Source organism: Teleopsis dalmanni, chromosome 2 (assembly GCF_002237135.1).
Source record: "Teleopsis dalmanni isolate 2A chromosome 2, ASM223713v2, whole genome shotgun sequence".
Taxonomy (NCBI): Eukaryota; Metazoa; Arthropoda; class Insecta; order Diptera; family Diopsidae; genus Teleopsis; species Teleopsis dalmanni.
In genome coordinates this window covers 9,584,644-9,606,066 of record NC_051847.1, presented here as the reverse complement: position 1 = coordinate 9,606,066, position 21,423 = coordinate 9,584,644, and the positions used below count along the sequence as shown (strand labels likewise).

The 21,423-nt window shown below is 28.1% G+C and overlaps 4 protein-coding genes across 7 annotated transcripts in view; 2 read left to right on the top strand and 2 right to left on the bottom strand.

Moving 5' to 3' along the window:
* Positions 1–8,033, bottom strand: part of LOC119684497 (probable lysine-specific demethylase 4B) — a 38,662-nt gene extending 30,629 nt beyond the window's left edge. For 3 of the 4 annotated variants that reach the window (XM_038098546.1, XM_038098548.1, XM_038098547.1), the window contains exon 1: positions 7,533–8,028. The gene's annotated coding sequence lies outside the window, so the exon portion shown is untranslated. Of the gene's footprint in view, positions 1–7,532 lie in introns of all 4 variants that reach the window. The other variant, XM_038098544.1, reaches the window with a different exon arrangement.
* Positions 8,034–9,346: 1,313 nt separating this feature from the next.
* LOC119684528 (parkin coregulated gene protein homolog) lies at positions 9,347–14,010 on the top strand. The gene is made up of 6 exons (XM_038098590.1): positions 9,347–9,482; positions 9,543–9,840; positions 9,924–10,093; positions 12,749–12,920; positions 13,148–13,297; positions 13,847–14,010. Exons 2-6 carry the CDS (start codon positions 9,564–9,566, stop codon positions 14,005–14,007), a joined length of 930 nt encoding a protein of 309 aa, XP_037954518.1. The 5' UTR covers positions 9,347–9,482; positions 9,543–9,563; the 3' UTR covers positions 14,008–14,010.
* An 875-nt stretch (positions 14,011–14,885) lies between these two features.
* On the top strand, positions 14,886–16,148 carry LOC119684524. Its single transcript, XM_038098585.1, has one exon. It carries the CDS (start codon positions 14,940–14,942, stop codon positions 16,059–16,061), a length of 1,122 nt encoding a protein of 373 aa, XP_037954513.1. The 5' UTR covers positions 14,886–14,939; the 3' UTR covers positions 16,062–16,148.
* A 951-nt stretch (positions 16,149–17,099) lies between these two features.
* LOC119684535 lies at positions 17,100–20,793 on the bottom strand. Its single transcript, XM_038098596.1, has 4 exons — positions 20,494–20,793; positions 17,537–17,683; positions 17,327–17,462; positions 17,100–17,257 (listed from the first exon to the last, which is right to left on the bottom strand). Exons 1-4 carry the CDS (start codon positions 20,645–20,647, stop codon positions 17,161–17,163), a joined length of 534 nt encoding a protein of 177 aa, XP_037954524.1. The 5' UTR covers positions 20,648–20,793; the 3' UTR covers positions 17,100–17,160.
* Positions 20,794–21,423: the final 630 nt, after the last annotated feature.

The window sequence follows — 21,423 nt, the reverse complement described above, 5'->3', positions numbered from 1 at the left end:
TGAACACATGAATACGCAGTACTCCATATAACTACAACCGCCTCAAATGCGTTTCTAACTGGTATTTATAGCAAACTTGCCCATAAATAGATTCTTTATATGAATACAACTCTGTTAAATACATATTTAACTGGTATCGCTAAGTATCTGTATGTCTATATGGGAATCAGTAGTTCTAATCTAACTACTAAGTTGAAAAAGACTAAAATGTCAATCAATAATTAATAAGTTACATATAAATAATTTTAATATATATTATGAAGTATTTAAAATTTCATTTAAATTGGAATTATATAAATTAAAAAAAAACCATAATAGATTCTAAAACAATAGAAATTGAAACATTACATATTAAATTATGGATTCAATTTTTTTTAGGCAAACAAATAATTATTATAATTTTAAATTTTAATCTAGAAATATGTTCGTTTAAATTCTATTCATATATGTAACATATATATAATGTATTAGAGGTCAAGGTCGAGTACAATATTTGTTTTATCCCCCAAAATGTTTATAATCTGTTGCATTTGTTTTGATATTCATTTTATCAAATAAACAAATCCAAAAGCATATTCTACCCTCAATATGAATCCTACATGTCATCCAAAAACCACCTGATCCACTGTCTGCCACTTAACGCATAGAAGATATCAGGGTATTTATGAATGAACCATATTATGAATGAAATAGCAATGAATTTACCACCAAGTGTAAGTTTAGTTAGAAAAACCCCTAAATATAGACATTCCATAAGTGACGACACTGCATCATAACCAAACCAAAGGTGGTGTAATATGTCTTATACATGGTTTTCATTATGATAGTATTTTTAATTTGTTCTTTTTTTGCTCTTGTTGACAAAACAAAATATTATGTTTTTGGGGAAACCCGCTCGTACAAGTGAGAACAGTAAATACGTATATACATTTTAGTGGTGTTTTAAACAATTGTTTAGCACACAAAGAAAAAGTGAAGGACGCGTCCTTGCCATAGCACCTAAAAACCATGTTACATATTTCCACCCTTTAAATCACAGAGCACAAAGCCAATAGGTCTCCGATAGTCACCACCAAACCCGGTGGTAGTTACTTATACTTTCATATGGATGTTAACGTTGCCGCTACTGCTGTTGGTGGTGTTTACGGTATTAACGTTTTTGTTTACGTTATCGCTGTTGCACTGGCACAGACAGACACTACCACCACTCTCGGTGGTGGTTCCAAATATAAACAGCTCTAATTGTAAACAATCAAACAACAGTGCTAACAAGAAAAAATCTTATAAACAATTGCGAAGTATGCAAAAATCAGCTGATTTCGGGAACCAAGCAATTACAAATCTACCTCATTTAGAGTAATAACAAATTAAGAAAATTGCAAAGAAAGTTAAAAAACTACCACCGGGTCAGATACCATATAATACGCATCGGCGCAGGCAACAACAACTAGGCAACAGCATGAAAAATTCGGAACAACCACCACCTGCTTACATTTAAATAGAGCAGCTGAAGGATATACGAACAAGGAGTAGGAGCATAGTAAACGAAACGTATTTGTTTATGAGTAGACAAGACGAGACGAGACGAGACTATTCGACAGTATGTCGAAAATGCACTCACAGGCACAACACAAAATTTCTGTTCTGTTCGCATATAGTATATAGGCTAAGCAGCAACAGCACCTACAACGGCAATTATACTGACGACCTACCTAAACGACAGACACGGCACGGCACGGCACAGCACAATGAAGCGGAAACTCGTACGGGCATTTGTATAAGTTTTAAGTACTTTAAGCCGTAAAGATACATACAGCAAAAACAAAAACAAAAACAAAAACAAAACTATGAAAAGAAATTTAATGAACTCAAACGCACTCTAAGCCAGATGTTTGCTGGCCTAAAAGAATGTTACACCCGGCATTTTAACAAAAATAATAAATAAAACTACAAAAAGAATACGAAACGCAACGAAAGAAAATATATTATCAAAACCGTACAACACGAATAATATTTGTAGAAACAATAATGAGGACTGCCTGCCCTATACGCTCAGCGCTCATAGAACAGGAGGCAAATATGGACCGCCTGCTTATTGGCCTGCTGTTACTATGATTAGGTAGGGAAGTAAGAAATGCGCTTAAAAAATGTGAATAAATTTATAACGCATAAAATTTTGAACATTAGAATGGATCACTTAGCTGAAGAACAGATGTCTTTGAACCAAAGGTAAGCAGCAGCAGGAAAGACATCGAACTAGCAGTAAACGCCACAATATCCTAGAAAAATGCAAGTATGACAATGTTGTTGATAGTTTTTCTTTTGTGCTTAGTTGAATTGCTTCAGTAGAGTAGTTGTTTGATTATTTGTGGTTAAACAATTTTATATTTCATCTATGAACAAACAACGATGAAAGATAGTCATCGTTGTCCTTATGTTTCTACAATATCAGCTGTTTGATTTGTAGAATACATTGAGAACTGCTTGTTCACAATTAAGTGCGGTGGATTAATATTTTCTATATAAAAAGCATATGCATTTGGTTACACTTTAAGAACAACACAGTGACTTTAATCTGCAGCTGTGAAAGCGTTCTTCTATCTGACATTTATTGCAATAATGCGAAATGAATTTGATTGATATATTTTTATACTCAAACATATATATAAACAAAAATTGCATTTATTATCATTTCTGCAAACAATAAAAGTGATACGTGCGAAACGTCACACCTAACGCGAATTCAACTCAAAGCGTTTACTAACCTAAAAGCAGATAGAACAGCAGATTAGGTTGACATAGTAGATAAAAATTCGAATAATTGATAAAAAAAATTCTATTTATTATTTATTTAGTATTATTTACAGAGAATAATATTTTTGAATGCCACAAGTTGTGTTTAGAACAGAACATTTAACTATGATTACATTACTCCACTAAATACCTTTATTCCCGATATGGTCTCAAGTACATGGGTCTTTTTAGATCATCAGGTAGGGAATATCTTGTAATAAAAATCTTAAATAATTTATGTACACGCGATTTTTCTATTCCTGAACAGTAGCTCGCATCAATTTAACTAATTAAATTTCTTAGAAAATTTTGTGAGAATTCCGATATTAGTTTTCGATATTTTTTGAGATGTTCGAAAAATATTTTTTAAGAACTGTAGTTTTATTTCACATTGTAGATAATGGTACACATTTGTACAATAGGTGAGTGACATCTTGATAATTCTACCTTCTCACCTCCGATGAGGCCGTAAAGATTGTTAGTTAAGAATTCAAGTCTTGAGATTATTAAAAATGAAATTGTTAAATATTAAGTATTAAGTTCTAGATGGGTTTATAGGCAGTCAGATTTGTGTGGTCTTGGCGCAATAGATGTCGTTTTGCGACCTAATTTTTGATTTTTGAAGAAAGAACAGTATACAATAAATTTACTAGTATTGATTGGTAAGTAAATATATAATAACGAATATAGTTCATGGCTACGCAATTGTCTACCAGCTCATCTGCTATATAATTGTCTTAACATTCACTATGTTTTGGTGTCTTTATGACGAATACATTATTTGTTTACGGATTTCATTTAGAGATGCAGGATGGGATACGACAGTTTTTGATGTATGAATTCTATAGAGTGCAAAGCTATAATTACTGTTTGGCTATCAATAAGAAATCAAATATCAATTTTAAAATATTTTATGTTTTAATTCCAAGCACATTTGCAGTTTGGGGAAAGTTCTAAGTAAATTCCAAAACCAATTTTGTTATCTAGTTTGGAGCTATCGGCATAAATGCTATAATGATCATAAAGTATCTAGGAATTGTTTTACCACTTTCTGGTTTTAGTATAGAATGATCTTTTATGATATATCTAACGCTGTCGTAAGAATGCAAGAACGTGTTAAGTACGATTTCTATTTTTAATGTCTATATCATTATTTCAATTAATTTTAACTAAAAGGCTTAGACCGAGACCCATCACTAAATTGAAACCATTATATACAACGTATTACTACCTGTATTTGTAATTTAAAAAGACATTAACTCAGAAAAGTAATTTTAACATTAAATTTTATATTTTATTTTGCTATTCATATTACAAAATAAGAAAAATAAAAAAAAACCATACCGCTTAATTTCTGCATTCTGCAAACATCTAAAAATTTTCATTCTGAACAGCGTATTAAGCCAATCAATCTATTGAATCTTTTATGAGAATATAACATTGCAGATCCACAAATATAGCACCTATATGATATGAAACGTATATGAAACGTAACTATCCTTTATTTTATACTTATATTTTTAATTAATCCATTAGAATTAAACAATTTTGTTTAAAAATGAGTAAGTAATAATTATATATTTTAAAGGATCGTTATATTAAATGATTTTTTATTTACTAAACAGAGACATTTAATTATTTACTATCTATAGTAATCACATAGAAACCACATAATATATAACATATGTACGTAATACATATTTGATCAAAACCAGAAAGGTTGATATTATATATAAAAATGTTTGTTTGTAAAGGAGAGCAATAAAACAAATGAACGTGTAAAGTAAAACCAGGTTGTGCTGTCTGAATTGGATACACTCTATAGAAAAAATGTAATTTAATATCCTCAAAGGGCAGTGACAATGTTCCTTGGCTTGCTTGCCGGTAGGCAGACAGGATGATGAGACATCAAATATGCAAAACAAGTTTTGATAGTCCTTCATATGTAGATCGACAATTGAAAATCTCTACCTTTCAATAAATCAAAGAGTGCAGCCATTGTAAAATTGATTACGATCTGCGTGCGTGACGGTATGAGATTTCCGTTTAAATTTTGATCGAACAAATATAACAAATACATTATATACGCTCTGTGTGCAATATTATTTCTCGTGTCCTTGATGTGCAAGAAAAAGAATAGTTCAATGCTTTTTAATAAATCATAAATAAATTTGCATCAAAATTTTAATAATGATTTTTTCGGGAATGTCTCTATTAATAAATATTTGACGAGCGCATTAAGCAGATGTTTTTCTGCATGCATTTAGAAAAAAAGCGATCTAACGTTAAAAGTCAGTGCATTGACCTCATCCGTATCTAAATGGAAACATCCTGTTTTGTCTACGGTACACAAAAATTAGCATTTGGTTGCTAAAAGGCCATTAACTGCTTCCCTTCATATTGGCTTAGAAACAGTAGAAGTTTGAACTTCAATAAAAAAAAATTAACAAAGTTTCTCTGTTTTATTTTTGTCTGAGGTCAAGGTTTTATTCAACTATTCATTGTCATAGCCGGTGAAGGATAATTTCTGACTAAGTTATAATCTATCTTACTTATATATAACTCTCTTTAGGGTTGTTTTATATGTTTATTACACATGTTAGCGGCACGTACTCTTAATTACAAATAATATTTAAATACCTATCTTTAAATACATGGGTTTCTGTTATTTTATTCCATTGTTTTAGGAGTGAGTCATCTATAGCTTATTATATACTAAAGTATAATTGATTGAGTGATGTAAATTTAGATATGTAGATTTTGAATGAGAATCTCAAAGAAATTAATTTTTATAAAATCAAAGAAAAAATACTAAAATATTCAATATGAATCAAAAAAACTTAAGTAGTTCACCAATTTGTAATTATGACCATTAATTTATATATAGATTTAGATTTATATATATCCATATATTTTTGTTATATAGATATCACTGTATTCAAATTAGAACAGATTAATCTAAGTTTTATTGAAAATGTGTAACGTTAGCTAATTACTTAACTTCAAAAACTGAAAAAACGTTTCCAAATGTGGATCTGAACCATCACTTTGTAATTTGGCAATGATTTTAAATTTTGTCCATATAGATTACAAACATAAATAAGAAAAATTAGATTCAATTGTTTAGCTACGGGGGAGAGAATATAGCCAACTAATTTCAGTCATTTCCACGAATGTTCAAGAACAATTGTTAAAAAACTATATGCAAAATTGTATTCATACATATGTATATTCCAAACAATCTCACAATTGTCCATCTCACAATGTAACTTAAGTTTCAAAGCTGATTTAAGTATGAATTGAGTCAGCAAAGTTGATGTCTTAATTATAATTGAAATTAGTATTGAGACGAGAGTTACGACAGTTGGAACTGATCAAGATTATATATATATATTTTTGTGTGCTATAAATACATTGACAAATTTAATAAATCTATTATACATTACAGAAATTCTAAATGATATTAATGCTTGGGAATGAGAAAAAGGATGAAGTATGGAATAGGGGAGTATAGGGAACAAAGAGATCACAACCAAGGGTAAGGTGCTTTACCATTAAAATCTCAAATTATATTTTATCCATGTTTTTGTCCTTAAGTGGTATATAAAAGTTATTTATACAGATTTTTATATTTTGCTTTGAAATGTATTGAAGCTGTGTGTGAGTTGAACCAATTTCTCATGAAAAGTTGATTTTGGGCTTTTTGGAGTAAATTAAATTAAATTGATGTTGTTGCCCTTTTTATATTTTTAAAAGTTATTTACTAAATGTATTAGGTAATTTATGACTATATTGTTTTCAAATTTGATGTCTCCACAAAATTTGTACATCGACGAAAAAAATTTTTTATGTGGAGATTTATGTAAATTTTGGTGTAAAATAGGTGTTAGTATTTCGTTAGTATTGGAAAGAGTTGTCAAACTATTATTTAACAAAATGGAAATTGAATTAGTATTTTAAAAAATTATTTCTGAGAAAGGAGTCAGATTGTAAAAGGATAAGTTGTAGGTTGTTTGTGTCATATTTCAGTAGAAAAAATAATCAAAAAACCACCAAAATTATAAGCCAACACAAGACTCTATAATTTAACATTAATATATTAAATTTTATTTTAATATTTAATTGCAATATTAAACAACTACACGTATTGAACTTATTTGTATATATGTATGTACACACATGTTATTTGCAATGAAGTAAACGAATCAAAAAATTGTGAAAATGGTTTTTATTGTAGGATTATTCTAACAACTTCGTTTTATTTTTTTTGTTTATTTTTTGTAGTTCACAAAGGACGAGAAGCAAACCCGATTTAAAATATGGCTGATAAAAGAAAAAACTACCAAAACTGAGCAGATGTGCAAAAGAACAACGAAGCGAATGCAAGCAATAAACCAAATAAAATTACCAAGAGACCACCACAAATACTGCCGTACATACAAACAATATGCAATACAGCGGGCAAACAAAATATATGAAAACAAAACTTGCACTCACTTTTCGTATAAGAAAAACTTAATGGGATTATAACAATAGAAAATAAACAACGAAACCTGATTAAAAGAAAAACAAAACCAATTTAACGAAAACTTTATGCGACACACATATTGGGAGGGTTTAGTTGGAAAATCGATACAATTTTTCTGCACACATGTATGGATGCCATCAACAATGTGATTTAATATAAACAATATTAGATATAATTAAAATTTGTAAATATCATCTTAAGTAACACTTACCCATTAAATATTCATTCCACTTCAATTATGCATTTAAATAATTTTATTTAACTCTTATTTCCAATCGGCACAAGTTTTTACATAATATTTCTTTTATGCTATACTTAAAAACTGATTTTTTTTTAAAGCAAGCCCATTAAACTAAGCCTACTGCATAAAACTGGTGTACGTGACTACGGCGAAAAAAATGCATTCACAATAATGCATTGCGGTATGTACAATTCACAGTTACTGCACATTGACAACAATATCTAAATTGTGAAATAAATACTATTTTCTTATATTTTTAAATAAGCAAAGTTCATTGTTACTTTATAATTACTTCTTACAATTTAACACTCTTTTATTAAAATATATAAACAAATATATTTCAGTAATGTGTCAACACTTGACAACTCTTTGGTTGCATGGTAAATTATATATGTTGTGCAAAACACCAGAGCATATATAACTTATATCGTTATTAATTCGTTTGCGTTATTACTTCATATTTTATTTAAACACTTCTATTATTTCAAATAATAGTTAATAATAAAAATCTTTTAAAGATAAACATAAATGAAATATTTATATACTTTATACTTCCGTAACCACCTTCACACATAGCAAGCACAAAACTAATTTTTATAGACTAAAAATGTGTATAAGTATGCAGCGAATTCACAATTAAAGAAACATCGATAAAGCAGTACTCTTTTGACATTACTGACAGGTTTGTGTCAAGAATTAGTACAATGTGTAAAGTGTGCAATAAACTATATATTTTTTTATTATTATAATACGATATATTTAAGTATAAACAAATAAATTAAATAATTATATATGTTCTTAATAATTTCTTTTTAATCACAGTTAGTATATAATAAAATAATAAATAAATTCTAAAATTAATAAAAAACTGTTTGCTCACAACATTGGCAATGAACATATTTTTTTAAATCATTATATTTTAAATAAACTATAAAAATAAAATAAAATCATTTGCTAACAATATACGCAATAAAATATTATATTTCAAGTAATTTAATTACTTCAATTTCATTCTTCAAAAATAAATATAAGTACAGTGCACGGTTGGTATTCAAGACTAATTAAAAATTAGAACTGTTACGGAAACCGAATTTTCGCGATAATCGAACCTTAATTTCATTTAAAAAACAGTGTGCAACCAATATAAACTAAAATCTTTTTATTCATATATTAAATGGCATGTTGTCTTCTTCGCTCCATTCGCTATTGATTTTCAGCAAGGCATTCCAAGATTTTTTTATATTTGATGAGGATGTTTTATCCCAGGACTGAGCGAAAACCTGTATAGCTTTTCTTAAATCAAAATTTTTTAAATTTGTACCCTTCTCACTTAACAAATGGGTGAGTAGACCCGAAGACTTTTTCAAGTTTTAATTAAGGCAAATTTATTTTATGGAATTTCTACTTTCTAGTTTTTTTAAAATGTCTAGTTTTTGAGCAATCGTCGACTTTAAAATATTTTAAATCTTTTACATATTTAAATATTTCACAGCAAACCCCACACCAGCCACAAATAAACTGATAACATTTAACTTCAAAATTTTTTTGTTTTCTTCTATACGAAACATTCATACGAAATATTGGGGGATTTCCCTTAAAAGAAAAACATAAAAGTCTCGAAAATATAACTTTATTTTTGTCAACTGTAGTCATTGTAGAACCTGTAATGCTAAAAATTAAATTGTCGAGCGTGTACTGTACAATTATTTGTAAATAAACATATCAAGCATATTTCATTTCTTTTGCTTTAACCATTCATAAAAATTGCTGAGCCAAAATAAGTTTGTTTTCATAATATTAGATTCTGCGTGCTTGAACCTAGCAACATATTGTTGTGACAATGTACGCCATTTCTTGCTCAGGGCTAGAAAATTCCTTAGTTTCAAGCAACTCATTCCGTTAGTTCGTTGTTTACTTTCTGTAAGTTCACTAATATTTTTAAAAAATTTTTACAAATACTTTCTATTTCACGGTGAAAAGGTCCAGACCCGTTTGGAAGGCATGTCCTTTACAGTGCGTGGTTCTTACTTTAGATCATCACGTCCCCATGAACATACAAGAAATATAATAACTTTAAAAACTCGTTCAAAATCAGCGAATACAATACCGACACGCCCAGATTTTAGTGCAAATTTTAACATTAATCCACGAGTTGTACCCCCATTCTCAATACAATCGTGCCAGAAGAACACAGTTGTTATTAAAGGCCCACTAGAGGAAACTAGTACGGTTAATCAAAATAAAACTCGTACCGGCAACAAAAAATCTCCTCAAAAAAGTAAGTTACATATGTATATATATAATAAAATTACTTATAACCTATGTATATTCAATATAATGGTTTATATATATAAATTATAGAATTGAAAACTATTAAAAGCAAAGCATTTTCTACCTTTGATCTGAACCCGTATAAAAATGATTCATCGAAACAAAATCGAGGTAGCACATCATTTCGTATGTATTTCGATCGTGGCGATTTGCCTATAAAAATGGAATATCTGTGTGGTGGTGACAAAATTGGTTGGACTGTAAGTAATATTATATATATTACTTATATTTTAATTTTGGATCAACTTGAGAAAATAACTGTAAAATAAGACCGTGTAAATTTTTTTGTAATTAACTAATATCAACTATTTTTAGGAAGTCTGTTATTTGTTCTTTACTCCTAATTTTATTTCTATTACGTGAAAGTTTTTATTTAATATATTTAAACAAATCTTACTAATACTCATTTTTGGCTCAAGGAAATAATTCACTGACTGTTTAATAACATATAATATTGTTAACGAATATTGAAAATTTGATTTAAAAATGAATTTTAATCTCGATTTCAGAAAATTTAAAATTAACAAAAATAGTTTTTAGTTCTAATATATATATTTCTTTATGTTTTCTTAGTTTATATTTCGTTCTTTTCACTTCTAAGATCTAGTACTAACATCCATTTCGCATGAAGGATTGAAATAACACTAGTATAAAAAACTTTCCTACAATGTCCAAATTTTATTGAAATGGACGTTAGTACTAAATTAACACAAAAATTTTAAATTGATCGAGAGTAAATTTGGAGCAATTTCAGATACGGCATGCCGATTACTAATTATATAGTTTAATAAATATATAACTTCTTAACCCTCATGTTCCTATATACATATGCTATATATGTACAAAATTATTATTAATTCTTGTAGTTGTATAGATTTATTGTAGTTTTATCAAAGTGTAGACCTAACAAAGAAAGTTTTAATATTAAAATACAATATTACAAATACTCCATTCCAATAATTTCATTTCAGTGCCTTTACTCAGAATTGCTTAGAAAGACTTCAGAATATAAATTAATAATATTAATAACCACTTGATATATTTCTTATTTAAAAAAAAATATTCCACTTTATATAATTACATATAAATAAATTTAATGAACGATATGAAACTCATCCAAACACGCATGTATATTTTCTTGCATGTCACTCCACGAAATTTTTATATACATAAGTTTATATGAGTGTGTTTGTAACGCATATTATTGTAGGTGCCTTTGACATACACGATTCTCTTTCATTTTAAATCATACTCCTTTAGATCAGAAAAAGAAATAAAAATGTGGTATGTGTTCATGCATGATTAATATTTAATTTTTTTATGCAAAAGAATCGGGTAACTCTTTTTGTAATGCCAGCCGATTCAGTCGATTGAAAAAATATGTTAAGGTTACCAGCTGCAGTGTAAAATATTACATTATGTATTTACGTTTAGACAATTAAAAAATGACTACGTTTACGCGAGTCTATTAAATCCAATTTAATCAAATCTCTTTTAAAGATTTTCACGCGAACATAAAATCTATATTCAAACAAGCATTGAATAAAAAAAAAATATTTTTAAAAACTAATTTTAAAATTTAATGTTATTATAAATAATTATTTCACACACATTACACATTTTATATTATATTTTAATTACTTTATGTAAATATTTGAATTAATTTAATCACTATATATATTCATATATATATATATGTAGTAAATTACAGATAAAATTCTTTATTTTTTGATTTATCAAATTTAAATTTAGGTCATGTGCGAGTTCAATTAAATTGAGGTAAAGTAAATTGAAATTTCTTAGGAATTTTTTGTACTGCACTTATGTAAATATTTATTTATTTATTTATTGTACCTATTTATTATTTTTGGTTAAAAGTTTTCAGATTTATTTACTTATTTATTAAATATCTTATAAAGAGGTTTTCGAACAGAAATGAAACAACAACAAAAATTTTTTTTTTAAATATCTTATAAAATTTTCACAGTGGTAAATACCTAATTTACATAATTTTTATCTAATTTACCCTACTCGATTCTGGTAAATACCAACATTCGCTGCCATACCGACATAATTTACAATTTCCCTCAATTTACTATCAATTTACTCGAACTCGCAGACGGCCTTAATGTCCATCTCACGATTAAATTACAGTAGCAAAAAAAAATTGTGCAAGTCTCTGTAGCAATATATGGCTGTTATATTCCATATAATGAGACTAAAGTGAGTTACTATTAGCTACTATACCGAAAAACTCTAGTTAAATCGCGAGTTGAACATTATTAAAATGTGTAAATAAAAATATCTTTGTATTAAATATACGCATATAAAATATAAATAATAAATGAAGTTGAAGAGTTTCTTCGCTATAACTTATTGTGGCAACCCTAACTTATTACTGACTGTGATAAATAAAATAAATAATTGTAAATAAATACTTGAAACAAATTTTGCATACAAAAAACTTGTAAACTATTATGTAAATATAAGGCACAAGAATAGGTGGCAGAAAACCGGCTTGGGAGTCGTAACTGTAATTGAATCATCGGTGCCAGTATATCAACCGAAAGTACCAAAAAAAGAATTTAAATCAAGTAGAAAAATGCCTTTTAATATGAATCGCGTGCTTATTATCACTTATATTAACGCAATTGAAAATAAAATTATTGCATTATAATATTTGTTAGTCAAAATAAATGAAAAGTAAAACTCCATTATGACGAATAAATTTTTCTAAGCACATTTAGAGAGGTTCAAGGCCGTTACATATCGCTCAAAATGTCATGTATTTCATATTTTGATTCGCATATGCAATTATTGATATGAATTTTATTTTTGTCTATTTTCAATTTTAGGTTGACATCGACAAACTCGATTACAGTCTATATTTGCCACTTTTTTTCGATGGGCTCTCGGAAACGCAACACCCATATAAAACCTATGCACGCCAAGGTGTTTCCGATTTATTGGTAGCTGGCGGTGGTAAAATACAGTCGGTAATACCGCAATTGATTTTACCTTTGAAAAGTAAGTTTGATTGTAGATATTTCAAAAGTGAGGTTAATACGCCTAATACGCCTAATAATACCACAAATAGGTCATTAAATAGAAGTGTTAAATTTTACTGATGAAAGTTTCGTTATTAGTAAATTCGCACGCAACATTAAAAACTTTTTGCGATATTTTATTGAGTTAGCAAAAAGTTTTTCATTTGACTTTTTATCAGTGTTTTTTAATCGAAATTTTGATTCCAGATGCATTAAGCACTAAAAATTTGGAAGTTATGTGCACTACTTTAAAAATCATACAACAACTCGTTATGTCTTCAGACTTAGTTGGACCAGCTTTAGTGCCATTCTATAGGCAATTACTGCCAATGTTCAATGCTTATAAAGTTAAGAATAGTAAGTAAAACTCTAATTTTCAATATTTTCGAATAGTTCCTTGACATACAATATTTAATTACTCATGCTATATGCTATATAAGTTTTGATATAAGTAAGTAAACTATTTGTTGTGTTCTGCCCAATAACTTTCTCATTCTTCTTTTATGTTAATACAATTCTCTAATTTATTTAAGTGGATACTATATTAAGCAAAAGTATTTCGAAATAATTGTTAGATAAATTTTAAAGTATCTAAATTCATAGGTTTTTGGAGAATAAATGTTATCTGATTCTCTCACCTTTTCGAAATAAAACTACCGTGTATGAATTGGACGATATAGAAGAAGGATGGAAAATAGTCTAAACGAGCGGTGTACTATAATATTATAATTATAGTTGTCGTTTAGATATTTTTTTATCAATTTAGTTTTAGCTATTAGATTTGGAATTTTAGGATGAAACATTTTTTTATTTCGAAAAACATATTTTCGAACATGTATTTTTTTTTCTTACTTTAAAAAAAAATTATTCATTCAATATTGTAATATCATAACTGGTTATTTTCAGTAAATTGCGGTGATAAAATTGACTATGGACAGAAAAATAATATGAATTTGGGCGATCTTATAGATGAAACTTTACAAGTTCTTGAGTTGCATGGCGGAGAAGATGCTTTCATAAATATTAAATATATGGTACCAACATACGAGTCATGTTATTTAAATTAAAGATTTTTGTTATTGTGTATATGATTAAGTGATTTTGTATAAATATTAAAAAATATATTTAAATATTAATTTAAATTCAATTTTTATTAATTCTCAGTTAAATGTAAGAGTTAGCAAATATCAATATTTGTTTTGAAACTTTAGCGATAGTCTTAATGTTTTATCTACAATCCGTATATAAAATAATTCGAAATAATATTAAATACATCTTTTGAAAAATAAGGCTAGTACGTATTGTAAAAATTATTGTCGGAATTTTTTAAATACATAAATATGTTATGTAGCAGGCCTATAGCAAAAAATGTTTTGAGAGTTTGAAGAAAAAAAGGCGTCTTTCATAATTATAAGAATTTTTGGGTTACAAAAATAATCATGTATTCATTTTAAAAAAGTATATTTTCCTATACGTTTTTCAAAATATTTTATATATTGAAAAAATATTACAAAATTTACTAGTTGGCATGCATCAGCATGAGGGTCTAGGTCAACTGCACGACTTCCCCTTAAATAAGATTATAAGCTTCGCTAAAGGTTCAAGATGGTTTTATACCTCTGCGTTTTTCCTTGCATCGAAACACATTGGACATATATACCATATATGGATCGCTGCCACAACCTAACCTAACCTACTAGTTAAGATATATACGATTATATATCAGATCAATTTCATATTTTAATTGTGTTCTTTAAGTTTTCTTTAAGTTTCATGGAGAACTGTTGCATTTAAGATATATTATATTCTCTTCAAAATGCATACATATACGAGTATATTCGATTTTTTAAATATTCGAAATCAAAGCAAGCTGTATTTTCTTAAATGAAACAAATTTTTTTTATATCAAAATATTTAAATGTAAATCAAATATAAGTTTGTTAAAAAAAAAAAACACTGAAATTGTGTTATTGCTATTTTTTATAAGAAAATCTTGAAAATGTTTAAATTATTATTTCGTGCAGTTGCCAGACCTGGTGTGAACTGGAAGAAGTTGCATACCTCTATTCCGGCTCTTTGCAAACCGAAACCACGGGTTATACAGAATTTTAAAGACAACGTTCATCCATCTGCACATATCAAAATAAAGAGCAATGTATTTACTACTATTGATTCCTTCAGTATACATGCCAACCTTAACTGTGATGACTTCCAGGTGAATCTCTTTGACAAGTCATCAGGAGCAGATGACGGGGGTTGTGAGGAGGATCGCAAAGCTGAAGCTTTTATTTGTGTCGATGACCAGAAAGAGAATGTTGAAGTGAACATTCAAAAAAATGATGAAAATGCTGATATTTTATGCGAAATGCACATTCCGCATAATTGTTCCATAATCATTAACTCTACCGATTCAGTTTCAATTGCTAGAATTTTTGGTAATATACTAACCGTACGTGCTGAAAAGAATATAATGCTCAGAACAGTACGCTTTCAAAATATGCTGATTTCAACTGAATGTGGTACAGTAACAGCCGAGCATGTTCTGCTAGGTGGAGTTATTAAAATAGATACTAAGGACTCCAACTGTATATCATTAGGCAACGTAATTGGTGCTAAGATGTTCTGTAAAACTGATGCTGGGAATATTTCAACAAAGTCTTGTTTTGTGGAAGAATCAAATTTCGAAACTAATACAGGCAACCTCACTCTTAATAATCTACATAAATCTGCTAAGGTAACTGCTAACAAGAAGTCAAATATTGATATTAGAGGCTTGCGTGGAAGGGTTCAGGTACTTGGAAAGTCTACCGGTAATTTGAATATGCATATGTCCAAAATTATAGGAGAAAGTTGCATTAATTGCGACCAGTTCAAGAACGCCACTGTATTTGTATCGGACAGTATTCTTAAGTCGGTTGACATAAGCGTGGTTTCTGATTGCATTACTTTGGATGAATCGTTAGAGAAGCAGAGTAAGGGTTTAAGCAGCGACAAGAAGAAGTTTGATTCAAAAGGTAAAAAAAGTAAAGGTAAAAATAAACTTATTATGAGCACAAAGCAGGCAGCTATGAAAATGGGCACAATAAGTTGGCCTGAAAGTATTCTTGAACTAAAGTGTTAAAATTTACAAATTTTTTCAATTGTTGATGTTTTATATATCTGATATTAAAAATAAAGTATTCACTTAACAATTCATTGTGCAAATAAGGACGTAACTTTTAAATTTCTTTTGTTTTGCGGTCAAATTTATGTATTTAAATCGAGAGCACTTAATGAATTCCAGAAAATCCTTTATGGGTTCTGGGGTTAACTGATGCGGTTATTTATAGGTGGGGTTAAAACTTGATGTCCGAGTATGTCATTCCTATTCTAAAAAAATTTGCCAGACCGATGTGATGAATGTGACCTAAAACACACATAATGAGTAGGCTGATATGCAAGTCGGAGATCCCTGAAATAAATTGTAGAAAATGGGTGTATTCATATTTTGCTGCAATGTATATTTCTATGTAGCAAGCCAAATACTGGCGTTTTAGATATCAGGTAATTCCCTGTAAATTCCAATAAACTACTTTATTATAACACATATAATTACTGCACTTTATCCAGTAACCTTCCGTGATATCTCAAAATGTCTGTAACAATTTATCAGATAAGAGTTTAGAAGTTTAATCTTAATAGAATGTTAGTTAGCTAGTTGTGGTGGAGGGAAGAAGAAAGAAAACCGTTTTGAATCCACAAATCCTCGTAATAGTGAGTAGTAGAGCGAAGGTCAAGCTGAAACCAGCCAGAGGCATTTAATAACACAAGAATCTGGCCAATGCTAATGCTAGAGATATCGTCGAGTGGGTTGAAGAAGGGGTCCCCCAGAAACTTAAGCGTAGTTCTGGGCAGACGTGAACATAGACACATCAGCTGTTCTGGTGTTCTTTCTTTGAAAGCTGGTAGACACGCATTGCAGGGGATACCACAAGGTAGACCAGCTCCAGTGTCCTATTGTCTAATATGGCTAATATATTGTTACATTTAATTCAATTTTAACAAACAATTCTAATTTAAAAACAATTTTCATAATATTGTATTTGCCAATTTATTTATTTTGTTGAAATAAAAATGTAAATATTTTACAATATTAATTCAATTTCAAATATTCCGTATTTATATATCAGTACCATATTTTTAAGTATTTTAAAAAAAAATTGAACTTTAAAATAAAAAATTTAATTTCTCTTTTCCAAAAAGCACCATTCCTTACCGGTGCGTTGGGCCATTGCTAAATTCTGAGCAATGGCATAGGATGCAACAGCGTTATTAACACTAAAATAAAATGAAAAAATTTATAATTAGTAATTTACAAAAAATGTTTAGTGAATATATAATAATTACCACTGTTGCTTTTGGTAGCCATCAGCATTTACCTCGTAGTCATTACTTTTGATATTGTGAGGAGAATAACGATTGTAAAATCCCCAAATTGAGTTCATTAGTTTGCTATTATATTTTACTGGGCTGTATTCCATTACTAAAAATGAATATATAAAAATGATTTAAAAATAATATATAGTTTATAGTACAGTTGATTTGATTAACACTAACATTTCTTATTAGAGTTGAGGTTCTTGGCATCATTTTTATCAGCACTAGACTTCATGCGAGCTATTATTAAATCTCGATCTCGATAATTTTCACGTAACTTGCAAGCTGCGAAAGCTCCCTGAGGTATTGCGGCCATTTTTGCACAATCTATAAGAAGAGAATATAAGATATATGACATATTTAACATATTAATATTTCATTTTAAAACTTTCTATAACAACCAATAAATATAAAAAATCTCATATAAAAAATAATTTGTTATAATACATTTAAATACCCGTCGGGTGTTCAAAGTCATTTAAATTTCTCTTGTAACATCCCTGTGCTCAATAAAAAATGTTTCTTGTAAATCGCTTTAAAATAAAAATTAAACTGTGAGAATTAATGTTTTCCCTTCGCTTTTTAAAGTAAATCATTACTTCCTTAACTGATAAAATATAAAAATAAACTTTCATTAAATTTAATAATTATAATTTTATTAATATAATTGATCACGTAAGCTATTCTACGTACAATATAACAATATTTATATTTGGTCTTAAAATCCGACTTCGTTCTCGGGAACTATGAACAAAAATTATTTGTGTATCCAGATAGACTTTTGGTATTACACATCCACAAAAATATTAAAATACTCTCATTTATTCTATAAATATAAAATTCTTGGTAAGGCATATATTTTTAATTGTAAAAATGAATACATGGTTGATATGGTTTTTCATATAATGATTTTTCATTATTTAAAATTTATTTATTAAATTTTATTAATTATTATGTTGAAGCTATTTGAGCCAGTGCACTTGAGCACTTTAGTTTAAAAAAACTTATTTCATAATATGAGTTCATTGGCCCTATAAGAACTTATCAGCTAAAACATAAAAAAATAATGATAAAAATGATAAAAAAAACCGGTAGTAATCGCGCCTATATGCCGGGTGTATTGTGTAAGTGCCAACAGTAAAAGAAAAATAGATCTAACTAGCTTTATTGTAATAAAATAAAATACTCGTATCTTCAAAAATGTCTTGTACTGTGATAAGGTTGGATTATTTTTATACTCTACCTTCTGAATTGTAATAACTGAAGATTAGCTTGTAAAATCTATTTTTAACATAATATTTTCTATTTAAAAGATTTTAAAAGTTTAAATATGAGCGTACATTCGTTTAAGATGCATCTCGCTTAAAGTATTCAATTGAGGCTGTTAGGCCAGAAATCATCAATGAAGCCTTTGATTATTCGATAACTAAAATGCACATGCTTGTTGAGACCATATGCATTTGCTAGATATGACTAGCAAAGCTATAAGCTTAATAAGGATCATAAGTATGATATTGCGAACATTTAAAAATAGTATTTTGGAGATATTTTAAAGTAATTTGACATAATTATAACCACTTATCAAAATTATCGGTGGGACACTAACAGACCCACCCACAGAGTAGAGGTGCTGATTGACACTAACTAGAGTCAATAATTTCAACAATAAACGAAGTGATAAAAAGTTTTAGTATAAACAAAAAAATGTTTATTATAATTTTCCTAAGGAAACAATTAGAAAATTATCTATAGTAAAAAAAAGCTTGAGAGTTGAGAAGAATGGCAACTAAGAATAATGGCAATAATATATTCCAGACAATAATATACATTCCTAATATACATACAATCTTATATACATACAATCATTCAAACACAAATTATTGCTTATTGAGGTTTTAGACTCTTGAATGATAAGAATTCTTTTGAAGTATACTAAAATCTAAATGAGAACTTAGAGCAGATAATATTTGTAGCTTAAAGATCTTTAGATTCAAGTGTAATCATTATATTAAAGAAAAGTTAAAATATTTAAAAAAATTATGTAAATATTTTAAATTGGGATTTATTTAAAGAGGTTTTTCTAAAAATAGTGAACTACAACAACAAAAACTCTTTTTTATAATTTTTTAATTAATTTAATTTTTTGCTGGCCATGCAGCTGTTTCGAGCATTCCCAAATATTTTTTTGACACTGCAAGTACCAGGAATCGAACCCGTGCCCTGTCAAATTTGAAGCTCAGAGTCAGTGCACCTTAACCAACTGACCCAAAGCCGTACTTGACTTTTATGTTCGCATATTTTTCTGGAGTACAAAACTTTGCTGTGAAAGTTTTTTATTAACAAGTTCACTTTCTGTGTTTATATTAGAACGAAATCATAAACCAGCTGTAGAATAATTAAATTAATTAATCATATTTTTATTTTTAATTGTTAAATTTCAATAGTATTCTGTTTGTATAGGCTTTAAGGGTTGCATGATTTATATATTCTTTCTTATGTATCTAGGAACGTAGTTCTGTGAAAGTAATGCTTATGTTACTTCACGATTCGCACAGGCGAATATATATATATATATATATAGATGAATGTATGTATGTTGTTCTACATAGAATTATGAAATATATGTATATTATATTCGGTTTCTTTTAGGATATGACTTAAAAAGTACCGATACTTATGAAAAATTTCATAAAGCAAACTCAGATTAACTGTGATCAGATTAACTAAATTGAAAATATCAGTTAATAGAATTATTAACATTTTTTAATTATTTATATTTTTAATGTGTTTGTTTATTACATGGATGTGTATATACTATATGTATGCAAGTAAATTAAAAACATAATATTACTTATGACATCGATATCAAATATGTGAGGTTTATTTAATTGTATGTTCTCTTAGAGAGCCTTTGAAGACATATCAAGTTCAATAGAATTAAAACTTGAAACAAAAAAATCTTTCTATTCATTTCTCTATTCATCGATGTAGCCGGTTAATAGAATTACATAGAAATAAATGAAGTTTATCTGTATATATATGAGGAGAGCGTTATAGTCTTCAATTTTATCCTTTTCTATTATATCGTTTTCTATGACATTAACTTAATAATGAATAATAAATAAGTTATAACTTACCTTTACAATGATCTAATAGATGTTCTAAACGAATATCTTCAATTAAAAAATCACAATGTTTTTCTTCACAGTCTTGTAGATACAACAATATTTGTTGTAGATAATTTTCAGTTGAGATATGTTTTGTAATTTTAGGTTTTTGTAGTACAACCATTCAAAAAACTTTTATATAAAAAAAATATAAACTAAATATTCCTCAATAAAATTTGAGATAAGTTTTGTAAGAGATTTTCAGTTCACAGTTTTTCTTCAACGCACTAAAAGATGCGTTTACACTTTTAATCGACAGTTTAATTCTTCAAAATAGTTTTAATTTCCTTAATTTTTTATTTGCACAATTTTAATTTAAAAAATTTGAAAAATAATTAAACACCCGATTCAATTTAATTCATACCGTTTCAGTTCAATTCGAAATCGAAATGAGCTACAAAGATGTTTCGACTATTGAATTTATAGTCTTCGGAGAACGAAGATTAAGAACACGAACGAACAAATAGAAAAATCGCCATTTTGTTGTTTCTTTTTTCTTAAAACATTTTCACAGCACTCTCACATGTTTCACTTATTTTATTTTAAATGCCTATCTATCCTTATCAGTGGGGTCTTGATTTTTTCTCGTCTACAATTTTCTAAAGCATTCTAAGAAACAAAACGCGATTTTTATATAATTACCTTTAATATTGTTTAAACAACTTTTTACAAAGTATTTATATATTATATTATAATACATTTGTAAATACAAATAATTTCATGATGTAGTAAAAAACTAATGCTTATTTTACATTATATTTTATTCCATTTATATATGGAAGAGCATTTATAGCTTTTCTTTTCAAATATTTTTAGGATTGAACTCAAGCAGAGAAGTTAGGTATTAGGCTGTTACTGCTTGTAATAAATAATGATCATCTTTCAATCATTATATGCTTT

What these genes read in the sequence shown, in the direction of transcription:
- LOC119684528 (XM_038098590.1), top strand. Translation starts at nt 9,564, where the DNA reads ATGTCCTTTACAGTGCGTGGTTCTTACTTTAGATCATCACGTCCCCAT. An exon ending in ATTGATTTTACCTTTGAAAA is followed by an intron (nt 12,921 to 13,147) that starts GTAAGTTTGATT and finishes TTTTGATTCCAG; the next exon opens with ATGCATTAAGCACTAAAAAT. An exon ending in TGCTTATAAAGTTAAGAATA is followed by an intron (nt 13,298 to 13,846) that starts GTAAGTAAAACT and finishes GGTTATTTTCAG; the next exon opens with TAAATTGCGGTGATAAAATT.
- LOC119684524 (XM_038098585.1), top strand. Translation starts at nt 14,940, where the DNA reads ATGTTTAAATTATTATTTCGTGCAGTTGCCAGACCTGGTGTGAACTGG.
- LOC119684535 (XM_038098596.1), bottom strand. Translation starts at nt 20,647, where the DNA reads ATGGTTGTACTACAAAAACCTAAAATTACAAAACATATCTCAACTGAA. An exon ending in TCTATTAGATCATTGTAAAG is followed by an intron (nt 17,684 to 20,493) that starts GTAAGTTATAAC and finishes CTCTTCTTATAG; the next exon opens with ATTGTGCAAAAATGGCCGCA. An exon ending in GGCTACCAAAAGCAACAGTG is followed by an intron (nt 17,258 to 17,326) that starts GTAATTATTATA and finishes ATTTTATTTTAG; the next exon opens with TGTTAATAACGCTGTTGCAT.